Genomic DNA, 14,993 nt, shown 5'->3' with positions numbered 1-14,993 from the left:
AAATGAAAATACAATTACAGCTACTGTCAGTGCACCTGTGAAAACCAATACTGCAGGTTTTAACTCGTGGAACTAGGGTTCTGAATTTTAAATAAGGATCTCTATAATCTGGCAAGTTACTTAACATGTATCAACCTTCATTTCCTTCACTATTAAATACCTAACACCAGTGTACTTCAGAAGACTATGATGATTAAACAACACGCGTCAAATATAAAAAGTGAGCCATATAACAGAAAACGAGAAAACCTCAAATGAGTATGACTCACCAAAAAATCAATCACAAAATTCCACCAACTATAGGCCTTTTTCATTTAACATTTGATCACATACTAGTCACTCTGCATCAAATACTGTTTGGGGTTCTGGCATTATCTCATAATATTCCTTCTGTCTGTAATTTAAATCTGAGTATCTCTCTATGTGAAGCCATCTCCAAACTACTAATGTTTCCAAATCTGCTCATCTCCCCAACCTTTCACAAGTTAAATACTTCTGTGTTCCCTCAGCATTTTGCTCATGCCATTATTGTACACTTTGTAGTATAACGAGGAGTAAGTAAGGCCCAGTACTTGCTATGGAATTGTCTCATGGGGACAAGAATCCTGTCTTGGCTTTACATATCCAGTAACATAGTAGGAAATAATTAATACATGTGAACAAATGAATGAATATACTGTCCCTTTTAGTCACCTTCTAAGGATGGGGGGAGGGACCAAACATCATTTAAAGTGATTTCTATTTTTAACACAAATTGCAGTAACAACAAGTTGAATTTTTCATATGGAAATTTTTAGTTTATGCTCACCACCATCTACAAAACTGTTCCTATGACCTTTACATAATACTTACTGGCTGGAACAATGAAATCTCCGTGTAACTCATAGGTCATGAGAGGCTCTGGAAGGCTCCTGTGTGAAAAGAACAGCTCAGAATTATCAAATAAATCCAAACAAGTCATTTCGGAGTTTTTTTATGAAAAGATGTCAAATTTGTTACGCATTTCTCAATTAATGTGTAAAACTTCCCTAGGGAATATCTTTACATATCAAAAAAGATACATAAATCAAACGGATCACTTTATCAACTGCTGTTGACATCAAGCACTAACAAAGCCTAAGCAGCCACAAATCCCTACTAGACCTAAGCATACAGTATTTCACATCTAATCTCGGACAGTACCTTTGTGAACATCTGGTTTGATAATATAAGACTTCCTTCTACACATTAATGTATTTAAAGCCAAACATACTATCTAATCAAATGTAAGCAAACAATTTTGAAACATCATCCCTAAGATATTAGCTGAAGATTCCACAAAAAATACATAGAAAACATTAAACAAACTCAAATCTTCTCTGCTTAAATATATTACAAAAATAAGAATTTATCTTTATGCCTATGAGAGATGAAATAAAATTGATGACAACTTTAAAAATATACACAGCATTTTCATAGTCTACAAAACAAGTTACATAAGGTAGTTTATTTTATCCTGTGATCAACAGAATGCTACAGTTCAGTCCACCTTGCTACATATCTTAAAATTATAAAAGACCAGAGCAACTAGCTTTATAAACACTTAAAGAATACCTAGACAAGTGTCAGTCTGTACAGCCTTTCTGGAAGGTAATCTCGCAAGATATTAAGAACTTTTAAGAGGTTACAATCCTGTAACTCAGACATTCTGCTTCAAATTTTTTTTAAAAATCAAAGATGCACACACAAAATTTTTTAACATATGCAAAGCCAAGAATATTGCCAGGAATAAAGAAGGCCACTTCATATTGACAAAGTGTCAACTTGTCTTGAAGCCAAAATACTACTAAATGTTAATAGATCTAATAAGAGAGCCCCAAAACACTCAAAGGAAAAACTGACAGAACTACAAGGAGAAATGGGCAAATACACAACTATAATCAGAGATTTAAATACCTCTCTGTTTCAGTAATAAGTAGAAAAATCAGGATACAGAAGATCTGAACAAAAATATCAACCAATTTAATCCAATCGGCATGTCCTTCACCTAAATGACACTCCACTCAAAAGCAGAACACACATTCCCAGCACATACAGGCCATTTATTTTCCAAGATGAACCATATTCTGGGCCATGAAACAAATCTCCAAAATAAAAAGGGCTTAAGTCATACAGAGTTTCTTCTTTAATTACAACAAAAATTGAATTAAAAATCAGTAACAGAAAGATAGCTGGAAAACTTGAAAGAGAAGCTAGAAAGTATTCTGAAATGAACGCAACAAAAGCACAACATATCAGAATTTGAGGGATGTTAGTAAAGCAGTACTAAGAGGAAATTTTATGCTACTAAACACCTATATTAAAAAAGAAGAAGGGTAGTAAACCAAGGACTTCATTTTGTACCTTAATGAGCCATGAGGGAAAAAAAAAGTGTAAATTAAGCCAAAGTAAGCAGAAGAAGAGAAATAAAAATCAAGCAGAAATCAATGAAATAGAAAACAGAAAAATAGAGAAAATAAATTAATCCAAAACCATATCTTTAAGATAATTAGTAAAATTGATCAATCTAGCCAGAATGATTAGGAAATAAAAGAGAGAAAACAAGCAATGCCAGCAATGAGGTGACTACAGAATCAGTGCAGATTCTGAAGTTATTAAAAATAAAGAAATACTATGAACAATTTTATGCCCATAAATTCAACAATTCAGATGAAACGGACAAATGTCTTAAAAGACACAAGCCACCCAAGTTCACTCAAGAAGAAACAGACAACCTGAGTAGTCCTATTGAATTTGTAATTAAAAATATTGCCAGTAAGAAAACTAGGGCCAGATGATGTCACTGAATGAATTCTACCAAACAATTAAGAAAGAAAAACTACTGATTCTCTACAAATTCTTCCATAAAATAGAAGAGGGAATAATTTCTAACTCATTCTGTGAGGTAAACTTTATCCTAATATCAAAGTTAAACACATTATGAGAAAGGCATTATGAGAAAACTACAGACCAATATCATTCATGAACATAGATGCAACTATTCTAAATAAAATGTTACTAAATCAAATTTCACAAGATAAATAAAATAATATATCACAAGTTGGGTTTATAACAGGAATATAATACTAGCATAATATCTAAAAATCAATATACTTCATCAAACAAAAAGAAAACTGTATGATCATATCAGTAGATAATTTAGGAGAAATACCCTCTCCCACAAATTGTACTAGAACTACTGGAGATCCCCATGCAAAAATGAACTTGAATTCATACCTCATATCTTATGTAAAAATTAACTCAAAATGGATCATAGAACTAAGCGTAAAACCTAAAACTGTAAAACTTACATAAGAAAACTTTTGTGACCTTGAATAAGTGCAAAGATTTCTTAATATAGCATCGAAAGCACAGTCCATAAAAAGAAAAAGTGATGAACTAGACTTCATCAAAATTAAAACTTCTCTTTGAAAGACACCTATTGAGAGAATGAAAAGAGAAATCACAGAATGAAGAAAATATTTGCAAAGCAGGTATCTAAGAAAGGACTTGTACTCAAAATATATTTTTTTAACTTTTAAAACACAATAATATTACAATCTAAGTTGTAAAAAATTGGGCAAAAGATATGCACAGACACTTCACCCAAGAAAGTATATAAACGGAAAATAAGCACATAGAAAAAAAGTTCAACATTACTAGTTATTAGGGAAGTACAAACTAAAAGAACGATGAAATACTATCAAATACCTGTTAGGATGGCTAAAATGAAAAAGATTGACCAGCTTAAGAGTTGGCAAGAATGAAAAGGAAATGGAACTTTTGTACAGTGTTGGTGAGGATGTAAAGAAATACATCAACTTAGGAAGAAAGTTTGTTAGTTTCCCAAAAAGTTAAGCACACACTTACCACATGATCTAAATATTCCACTCCTGGGATTTATCCAAGAGAAATGAAAGCCTATGTCCACTCAAACATAGGTATATGAATGCTTTTAGCAGCTTTATGTGCAATAGCCAAAAGTTACAAGCAAGTTAAATATCCTTCAACAGATGAACTGATTTTTTTAAATGCTGGTTTATCTATAAAATCATCCATTAGTTAGCAGTGAGATGTAATGAACTGGTGGTATATGCTACATCTAATTATTCTAAGTGAAATAATACCGATTTCAAGTATATGCAGTATAATTCTATTTATATAAAATTACAGGAACTGTAACGTATCAGTAGATGAGGCTACTGCAGTGGGGTGAGAGATTTCAAACAGTAGGAGGAAACTTTTGGGGGTAATAATGCATAGGGTCACTATCTTGATTATGGTGATAAGTTTCAGAGGTACACATATATCAAACTTATATGCAGCTTATTGTATGTCAACTATGTTTCAATAAAGCTGTCTTAAAAAAACAAATAAAAATAGGCCAAGCATGGTAGCTTACACCTGTAACCCCACTGCTTTGGGAGGCCAAGGTGGGAGGATCACTTGAGGACAGGAGTTCAAGACCAGCCTAGGCAACAAAGTGAGACTCTGTCTCTATTTTTTTTTTAATGTTTTGAAAAGAAAATTGAAAAAGAAAAAAATGTTTAGGTACATATATTCCTTACATACAATTTACAATGCTATAGTCACATACAAACACAAAATGACAACCAGAAACTAAAATTTAATGCACGAGTGAAAAAGTCCTGCTCTTATTTCCCCTCCCTCTCCTTTTCCCCTACATTCCCATTTCACCAAGAAAATGAAAAAAAAAAAAAAAATCAACTATACCACAGGCTAAATAATGAGAAAAAAGGGCCAATCCAAAGAAAGTCTTCAGGAGGTTTGTTTCAAAATATGGACAAGCAGGAGGTAACAAAGAAGAAAAATGGTTATCTAGCAGAGAAGGAAAGTTACAGGGTGCTGAAAAGAAAAGTGGGGTCGGTCGGGGGGATTGAGAACCCTTAGAAAAACATTTCTTTTCCGATAAAAATGAATTTGTATCTGAATATCTTCTACAAGTTACTTATATCATTGCCATATGTCTAGCTAAGCAATGCAGCGTAAGAAAATAAATATTGTTAACATTAGGGAAGCAGCCATAAAAATGACAAGTTCCCCATGCAGAATGTATTATGCTGAGTCACTGCAACTCTCAGCCTCCCACCTGACATGTTTTTGAGCCACCTCTCTTTGCCACTCGTTGGGATCTGTTGGGGGATATAAATCATAATATTTACCTAAGCTGGCATTTCCCTCCCAAAAAGTCCCATTACAATTTCCAGGCTTAAAAGAAGTTTCCTCCAGGTAAAATCATTTGACTAGAAACATCACAAAACCACTCATTTGTCTCCTCACAACAGAAAACTGCTGTAACGAACATGTTTCTGAAAATCAAAAAAATGGTCTGCATAGATAAGAAATCATTCAGAGGGCTGGTATTCAGCTCTCTAAAACATGAGAAGTAAAACAAAAAAAAACATTGCCTCAAGTCAGTAGAAGGAAAAGGGAGATGCGATGCATTGGTCCACTGCACATACTTGTCCTTCTCTAAGACCCTGGAGGACCTGCTTCTTGTTTTAGTTTGGTGCTTTGGGGCTTTGGCTGTTTTCCTCCCTCCACCTCCACCATCCCATCCAATAAGATGGCTGGGTTATTTGCAGTGAGAAGAATTCAAGGGCAAGAGCTTTTTTGGGTGAGAAAAGCTATATTCAGCTTCACGCCATGGTGCCGTGAGTGACAGAGCTGGGGCTCCAACCCTGGCAGGCAGGCTGGCTCCAGACCTCCTGCTCTTGACCATCACACTGTATTACCTCTCATGCAGAAAGAAATACACTTGCTTGGGCCAGAACCCTGTTGCCAAAATGGAGGTAGATAAAAACTCAGTTTTATCCCATTTGATGCATCACCAAAACTTTTTTTAAAAGTGTCAATTAAATCCTAATTACTGCATTTTCCATCGCTAAAAATAACATAGGGGAAAAGAACAGCAACCCAACTTTCAAATCTCCCAAGGCATCTGCCATCTTATGATAATTCACTTTATCACATTCAGGCAGAATGTGTATTTTGTTAGAAGTGAAGTTACATAATAATAACATCTCATAACGTCGTTCTGTAGGCAATGTTTGTTTAAAAGTGAAATTCCATAGGATGAAGCAAGGTAATAAAATAAAAAGGCAGAAAAAGCAACACAAGACCAGGGGCAATAAGGAACTAGCTTCTGAGAATATCAAGATCCAAAAAGAAATCCTATGTACTAAATAAAAAGAGCCTCTAGTTTATTAAACAAATTCCTCCCACACAGCAAAAGAAAAGAACCATATGGAATGGAGAAAAAAGAATGCAATTTATTGCCAAAAAGGTGGATTTCCAGCCTTAGTTTTCCATCATCTCAGTCAATCCCTTTACCTGCACTGCTACGAGTCTAACAAACAGTAAAATGGATTTAAAGCCATCTCCTAGAGTGGCAGTACTTCTTCTGGTCAAGTTAACATGTGCAATTCATTGTATGTTTATACCCCTTACCTACTCTTTCCTTCACCTAATACAGCTTTCTCAATCTCAGAAATATTGACATTTTGAATCAAATAATTCTTTGTGGGGGGAGGGTGGGCTGTCCTACGTACTGCAGGATGTCAGATGCCACCAGATGCCAGGAGCACTGCAAACCAGCAATAGTGAAAATCAGTAATGTCTCCAAATATAGCCAAACATCCCACTTGGGGGGCAAAATCATCCTCAGTTGAGAACCACTGTTCTAATTTCTCAGCCACAGGTACAGCTCCAAGTTGCTGGGGATACTGCAGTGAACAAGACTTAAAAGATGCCTATCTTCAGGGAACTTAAATTCTTATCCTAGGGTTGGGAGTAACAAGATTCATTTTTACCATAATCCTCATCTAAAACACAGTTAGTCACTATCAGTGGCAATACTGATATAAGTATACAACCCTTTATCAATTAGGAATAACAATAGTGCACATAATAGTTTAAGAAAAAATTTAGAACAGTGGCTGAAAACATCTTCTTTATATAAAGCACTTGAAAATAGGTAATACATACCTATTACCCACGGATAAATTTTACATCATTAAAAAGTGGGACAACCATACAACCCAGCCTACCTGATGGTAAACAACAGAAAGAATATACCACCAATACAATGTATTATTGAAATAAAAGAAAACTTGACTCTAACAAAGCCTATTTGAAAAATCTTTATCTACAGGACACAGGATGGCTAAAGAAACATGTTAAATGCTATCATGAAGACATAATCAAAACTGAACCAGGTTCATCAACAAATAAATGCCAGTGGTGGAGGAAGGGAGGAAATGCAGAGATTAAAAGAACCTTAAAACCTATCAACCAAGTGAAATGTTGGCACAGCTTAAATCCTGCAGGATTTAAACCAAATATAAAAAGGCTTTTTTTAAGACTGCTGGTAAAAATTGAACATAGACTGAATGCTGGAGATTAATTTTGTTGTGCATAATATATTCTGATTGACTTTTTAAAAATGACAATTTGAGGCCACGCACGATGGCTCATGCCTCTAATCCCAGCATCTTGGGAGGCCGAGGCAGGCAGATCACAAGGTCAGGAGATCAAGACCATCCTGGTTAGCACGGTGAAACCCTGTCTCTACTAAAAAAAACACGAAAAAATTAGTCGGGCATGGTGGCAGGCGACTGTAGTCCCAGCTATTCAGGAGGTTTAGGCAGGAGAATGGCGTGAACCTGGGAGGTGGAGCTTGCAGTGAGCCGAGATTGCACCACTGCACTCCAGAGTAAGACTCCGTCTCAAAAAAAAAGAGTTTTTGAGATACTCAAGTATTTATGGGTACAGTAATACGATGTTTCAGAAAATCTTTAAAGTATTATCTATAAAAAGTGGCAGGTAGATCCCAGCACTTTGGGAGGCTGAGGCAGGTGGATCACCTGAGGTCAGGAGTTCGAGACCAGCCTGGCCAACATGGCAAAACCCTGTCTCTACTAAAACTACAAAAAAATCAGCCGGACGTGGTGGTGAGTGCCCGTAATCTCAGCTACTGAAGAGGCTGAGACAGGAGAATTGCTGGAACCCAGGAGGCAGAAGTTGCAGTGAGCCAAGATCATGCCATTGCACTCCAGGCCGGGCCAACAGTGAGACTCTGTCTCAAAAAAAGAAAAAAAAAACCGTGGCAGGTAGGAAGATTAATGAATTAAAAAGGATGGAATGTTGATAACTCAAGAAGCAGGATAATAGAGCCATGAGGGTTCATTACACTAACTTCTCATCTTATGTATCTGAAATTTTTCATAATTTTTTAAAAATACAAAATACGTCATATAAAGTTGATTCGAATGGATCTACCGGAACCAAAGTAACTTTTACCTAGAAAACAACCCTATGTATGGTTAAAAAGCACTGGTCCTGAGGCCAGGTATGGTGGCTCACACCTGTAATCCACACTTTGGGAGGCCAAGGGGGGCAGATCACTTGAGGTCAGGAGTTTGAGACCAGCCTGGTCAACATGGTGAAACCCCACCTCTACTAAAATTACAAAAATTAACCAGGTGTGGTGTGGCAAGCCTGTAATCCCAGCTACTCAGGACGCTGAGGCACGAGAATTGCTTGAACCTAGGAGGCAGAGGTTGCAGTGAGCCAAGATCATGCCACTGCACTCCAGCGTGGGCAAAAAGAACTGGTCCTAGGTCATTTGTTTGCCATGGAAAATCTAAGTCCCAACAGAACCACAGCATATAAAAATTACAGTTGTGATCTTTTTTCATTTTTTAACTGTCTATATACTTGCTCTTCAATTTTCTTTAAAAAAAAAAAAAAAAACAGTGATTCATAAAAAATGCTATCCTCTCCTAACTCTAGTCCTAAATATTTTCTATTATCAATAGAAAACAACTTCATCTTAAAACCTCACCAAGTAAACTTCTTTTCAAAGAGCTTTGCATTGACATGTCATAAGCCTTAAGTTCAAATCATTTAAACTTTAAAAAATCATTTCAGCATAAAATATAAAGACATAATGAATTCAATAAATAGCCTTCATTCCATCATCAGCCTCAACGAGTTGTTTCATAGTGTTTAATTCCTAAAATCTACATCCATAAGAAACGTCTATTTCAAAACCCAAGTCTATGTCAATTTCTGTTCTGTTGCAATTTACTTAATTACTGATGTTTATCTACCAGTTACCTTTCTTTCTGGGACAATGAGACACCTGAGAAATTTTCCCTTTTTAAAGTAAGGCTTCATTTAAGTATTGATATTTATGTACACAATTGGCATCTGTTGTATGTTATAGACCCCAATAGTCCATTCTTCTATCTTGCTGCTGAGAAGCGCTTACCTCAAATACTGTTTCAGGGCACTTGTTATTGTCTTCACTTCCCAATCTGCAGAATTCTCCAGGTCCACCTCATGGCACGTTTTTACATCTAGTGAGCAAGCAAACAACAAAAAAATAATTAAAACCTTGAACATCAAAGGTCCTCTTGTCTAGCTCACAAAGCTTCCATTTTTAAATGAGCAAACCACAATCCTGTGGTTTCCTAGGAAAACATTATATATACAATTTCTCTAAAATACTATAAGATATGTTCTATGACTAGACACTTCTGGCACTTCAGAAAATCTGTAGTAGAGATCAAAGCAAAAAATAAGAGACGGGTTGGGAGTAAGGAAGAATTAGATATAGTGTATTATTTCAACACCCACAATGTATTTCATGTATAGCTATTATCATCGTTGTTAACAGTATCACTCAGTAGCCTTGGCTTATAGCAAGTGGAACTTTCAGTTGTATGCATATGATTTGTTTTAGGTGGCACTGTTGCTCTCATACTGTGTATTGACAGAGGCAGGAGACAGCCAAATAAGAAGAGTAGAGTCCCCAGAGAACCTCCGACCCACCCAGGTCACTGTGTACATGAGGCTTGCCTAAACATGCCCACAGTGAAAATTTCGGTCTTTAACCCATGCTCAGTAAGGGAAATAAATCAATGTGGAGTGGCTCAGACTAAGGGCCCATATGCACACTGGGGGAACAGGGCAGAGCTACTGGGAATTCCTGCCTTATGCCAAGGAGGAGCCAGACCTCTTCAACTCATGTGTGGTGGCCTTGTGTTCAGTATGAGAGTTGGGAGCCGGCTGGTGGGACCCCCTCTCTTTGCTGAGAGCTCCCCTTTAGCTTAATAACTTCCACTCTCCTCACCTTTCACTGTGTCCGCATGTCTGATTTTCCCTGGTGGTAACACAAAAACTCGGATTTAGCCGAATCAGGGAGCAAAAAACATCCTGCATCATTATGACACAGAAAATTGCGGGTGGCACCATGAACGGCAAAATGACTATCAGAATGGCAACAAACTGGTGAAAGGATGATAAACTTAGTCTCAGATTTTCAGAATTTCTGTTTATTAGAGTATCTTTCTGAAATTAATATATGATCAACCAAAACAGAAAATGACTAGACAGAGACTTAAAAAGTCATTTACAGTTAACCTTTCACATTAACACTATAATATATACACTCATCCGGGAAATATGTACTGGAAGCCTCTGTGTAACACTCTAGACATTCATTCTAACTTAAACTAGTTTTCTTTATCCAAATACTGCGTACTGATGTGTTTCTTACAAACATCCTTTCAAGTGATAAGTCAATAGGGTTGCTCCTTTATAAAGTAAAAGAAAAAAATTAAATTCAAAATGGCTAGTAAGTTCTAAAGAAAAGGTATGTGGTACCAAGAAAAAAAAAAAAAGGAGATAGGAGAGTTAGTAGATTGTGGAAAGGAAAGCGTCAATCCTGGTAGAACTAAAATGAAAGGATGGCAGGAAAGGCAAACCCCTAAGGAGTATGGTGGCGTCTTTGACTCTTATAACTCTGGGCTGGTACACTCAGCTGTGGCATGGTGGCGGGGAGGAGAGCAGCATGGGTATCAAAAAGCTGGGCTTACATGCCTCTAACAACCTGGCCCAGCCATACTACCATAAGCGAGTTCCAAACCTATCTGAACTTCAGATCTTCATCTGCACAATGGAGATACTGTAAATGCTCTCACAGAACTATTAAGAGCATCAAGGCAAATGAAGAATGTATACAGATTTCCATAAATAATTAAATGTAGCAGGTTATTACCACTGCTGAGTCACTAAAAAATATAAGCAAGCAGTGATGGTACCTGCCCAAAGGGAGGAGGCAGGAAATGGGTTATGACGAATGATAATGAGCCATCAATATCAATTTGCCTGGTTTTCTACACGCCTGCTATGCAAAGGAGAAAATAAGAGATGCATGGAAAAGACTGTTTCTCTCTCACTCCACGATGATGTCTTAACTAAGACCAAAAAAATCCTAGTTGTTTCAAGGCTTTTTCCTCCCTTATACTGTATTTGTCTTCATAGAGAAGGAAACATCTTGTTAGTATTTCCTTTTTAAAAACACTAAAAAGAAAAACCTGTCAAAATGGGACCACCACATTAAGTCATGCATGCCACTTAAAAAGTTTTAGGCCTGGGATGATGAAGCGTGGATGATAACTCAATGTTGGGTTGAAACTTTCTGAAGATAAAGTAAAACAGGAAGTGATGGTTATTTCACAGCCATAGTATCATACATATGAGGTCAATTACTCAAAGGTCTGAAGACTTTTAAAGCACTTCAACATTTCTTGATTACAGCAACTGACAGCAATATGCAATAAACTACAACAATGGCAATTGACACTGATTACATCTTGATCAGTTCCTACAATTCAGAACTCATTTGTTACTGAGCTTGTCAGACGAGCCACAGATACATTCAAGAAATCAAATTAAGCACCCTGATTAAAGGTGCAATCCTTTATAACTAGGACTAAATAATTCTGTTCTAAAGCCTTTGCCAACCAATTACTTCAGTAACTGAATATTCTCTCTCTCATTAAATCAATTATTTAAATCTCATTTTAACATACAAGTCAGATAACATTTTCAATCAACTTGCTACCAGCAAACCACCTTTTTAAAATCCAAGAGGCTTCTAAAGGAAATCTTTTATTTCCAGCTTTCTACCAAATTATGATTCTGTATTTTGAGAATCATATTCTTTCCATGGAAAAATAAGCCATCATTCTAAATTCATGGAATAAAAAGCAGCTGTCATATCAGAAGCAAATGACTACATAGCGTCTATGTTACTCTCTCTTAAATTTTCACTGTTTTCAAATAGCTCAATCATCCCTAGCAGTCCTTTACAATCAGTAAATGCACTGGGACTAGGCAGAATTTAATAATTATTTGGGATTCAAAAGTGAAAATACATTTGGAGCATTCATTCAGAATATATGTTCCACCATAAGAAAGACAAAAACAATTTGCTTCCTTTCTGACCAAGGAAGGACACTTCATGGATTTGTTAAAAATCTGAACTAACAAGCACAGATAAAAAGAGTTGACTTTTTATTTGGGTGAACGTTTCACACTTATATAACCACTGGTCATTTTTTTTGAAACTGAAAATCTGTAGTCCAACCTAAATGCAAAGTGCAATTTTATGCAGCTGCTAGCACCCTACTCAACACTGACTTAGGTCCAATTTTAAAGTACTTGAAAAAGCACAATGAATGGATGAATTCTGAAAATATGTCGTATAATAAAAAATCAGATATTTTTCAGCTACGTTAGTTCACTTTTTTCCCCAATCTATGCAACAAAGTTGTCCTACAAAGGAAACAAGGTAATGGTTTTCAAGTAAAACTCTTCTCATTTCTTGTTTTCTGTGGTTTTATGTGTGAAAATAAAGTCATCCAGCCCTTCTAAATCTAAGTCAGATTTAGAATTAACCACTGAGCTCACCAGACCACACAAGCTACTATCACATTTTCTCACAATTTCCTCTTCTCCTGCTCTGATGTTTTAAAGTAAAGTAGGGAAGGAGGAATAATGCGTAACAATTCTACCTCCTATCAGTTCTAATCTACCATGAACTATTGTTAATTGATATTTTACATTCTAACTCCATTTACTAAAAAACCATGACTCACTCAAAGACAACTCATCTTATATTTCTCCCTGCCTTTCCCAACTGTGCTGTTTCTACTTTACAAAAACAATAACAACTTCTACCAAATCTGTGCGCCCTGTCTTAGAGGCTGCAAAAGGGAAGAAAAAGGCAGGCATCTGCTCATATGGGCATGTTCTTTCAGCACCTTAAGAAGCCTGGTCCAGGGAAAGGCTCAGAGGCTGCTGGAAATCCAGTGGACAGTTGCCTTAGGCTCCCAGAGGGGAAGACAACTAAGAATGCCCTCTCATCACCAGGTGGAGGAAGGCAGCTGCCTGCTCCTTTACCTGGCCTCGAGGAGAATAACTGCCTCTCTATTTAGACAATTTTGTATGGTCAATGTCATTGCTATTTCATGCCAGCTGGGAGATAGGAGAGAAGGAAAGAAGGTGGAGAAAATAAAGAGGATAAGGAGGGAAGAAAGGGCAGGAGAAGGAAGAAGGAGAGAAGGAAAATGGAAAGAAACATTTTTCTCTATTTTAATATGAAATATGAAGGGAAAAAAACACACCAGAAAAAAGAGACAAATGAAAAAACATGCAAGAGATTAAGCACATAATGTTTTAGAAATCATTATAAACTTTTACACGAGTAAAGAAGACTTAAAACACTTCAACAAACAATACAAAGTATTTTGTGTAAAAATGGCAATAAAAAATTCTAAAGTAAATAATTACCTCTCAAGAACTACAGAGAATTGGTAAATGGCAGCTCTCCTCAAAAAACAGTACATAGCTTGGGACTGTTTCTCAAATACTTAAAAGTTAAATTATTTCCCATTTCTACAAAGACAATGCATTACAAACAAAATGTTCTTCAAAAAAAATTCAAATTTGAAATAAACCTATTACCTTCAAGAATAATAATAATAAACACTAATTATTTAAAAAAGCAAAGTTAAAAATTTGGCAGACCCACACAATTTTTTCCTCTTCGGGATATATATGTAACCCTGTAACAATGCAGCAAAATGGGAAAAGTTGGAGAAAAACAATATCCCTAAGATTATGTAGACATGACTATTCAAAACTCTAAAACCCTTTTTTTGGAAAAGCCATTAAATTATTCCCATTTGAGCACTCAATCTGGATAAAAGGAAAGAAATTAGGAAACATTAAATTGATTAGGAAACAGCAAGTAAATATATTTTGTCAAGGGCTAAGGTTTGTATTGGTAGCATAAGGTAATAAGAAAATGGTATTAATGCTAATGAAAATCCAAAGTTTTTGATTGATAATCTTAAATTCATAGTATAAATTATTTATAGATTACTCAAAGCAAAGGTATATTGTGTAACCCTCTTAAATGAATGGCTTCATGAGGAGGTAACAAGTCAGTAACTGTCTCACATCAATTCTCTAACTTTCCTCTGTTTGCAGAGTGATATTACTGAAAACATAAGCATTTCCCTTGCCAGCAATATGTATGAGGTTGCGTCACACTTATGTCCTGGGCTTCTCTACTCTGAGGCTCATGAAAAGTAGAAACAGTTTTCCAGGTCATTAATTTTTTGAGGGTTTAGATATTTAAAAACACCTTGTAAGTTAAGGACTGGCTTGGGACACTTCCCATGAGCAGAGCAAACTACCACGCTGAGTTAAGCAATGCTGTACACGTAGAATTTTATGAGATGACCAACAAATTTTGAGACAGCTTAACACTTCAAGGTGACCACAGAAAAACCCTTGTTCAAACTTTCCTTGAACAGGAACAAGATGATAATAAAAATAATGCCAGGTCCTTAGGATCAATTTACCACCAAAATGTGCCTTTCAGTCCACATTTCCCATTCTGATATCAACACACTCCTCCAGTTCTAATCATCATAACACCATCTTGGAAATGAAGTGTTTCTAATTTTAAAATTAAGTAAAAGCAGATGCTGTAGTCCCATTAAATTCTTCCAGCTGCTACTGAACCACTGGCAACCTGAGTCTATTTAATTTGGAGACCACTAATGGTAAAAAGGAAAATCTGACTGCCAAAA

At 36.1% G+C, this 14,993-nt stretch overlaps 1 protein-coding gene across 4 annotated transcripts in view; it reads right to left on the bottom strand.

Moving 5' to 3' along the window:
- The window catches only part of ARHGAP10 (Rho GTPase activating protein 10), a 335,394-nt gene that overhangs the window by 113,570 nt on the left and 206,831 nt on the right, over nucleotides 1–14,993 (bottom strand). For all 4 annotated transcript variants that reach the window (XM_007999938.3, XM_073017668.1, XM_073017667.1 and 1 more), the window contains 2 exons: nucleotides 9,314–9,401; nucleotides 853–911 (listed from right to left, as the gene is read on the bottom strand). In XM_007999938.3, the coding sequence (XP_007998129.1) occupies nucleotides 853–911; nucleotides 9,314–9,401 (147 nt within the window). The remainder of the gene's footprint in view (nucleotides 1–852; nucleotides 912–9,313; nucleotides 9,402–14,993) is intronic.

This window comes from Chlorocebus sabaeus, chromosome 7, assembly GCF_047675955.1.
Source record: "Chlorocebus sabaeus isolate Y175 chromosome 7, mChlSab1.0.hap1, whole genome shotgun sequence".
Taxonomy (NCBI): Eukaryota; Metazoa; Chordata; class Mammalia; order Primates; family Cercopithecidae; genus Chlorocebus; species Chlorocebus sabaeus.
Note: the sequence above shows the minus strand (reverse complement) of the source record. Positions and strands in the feature narration are given on the sequence as shown.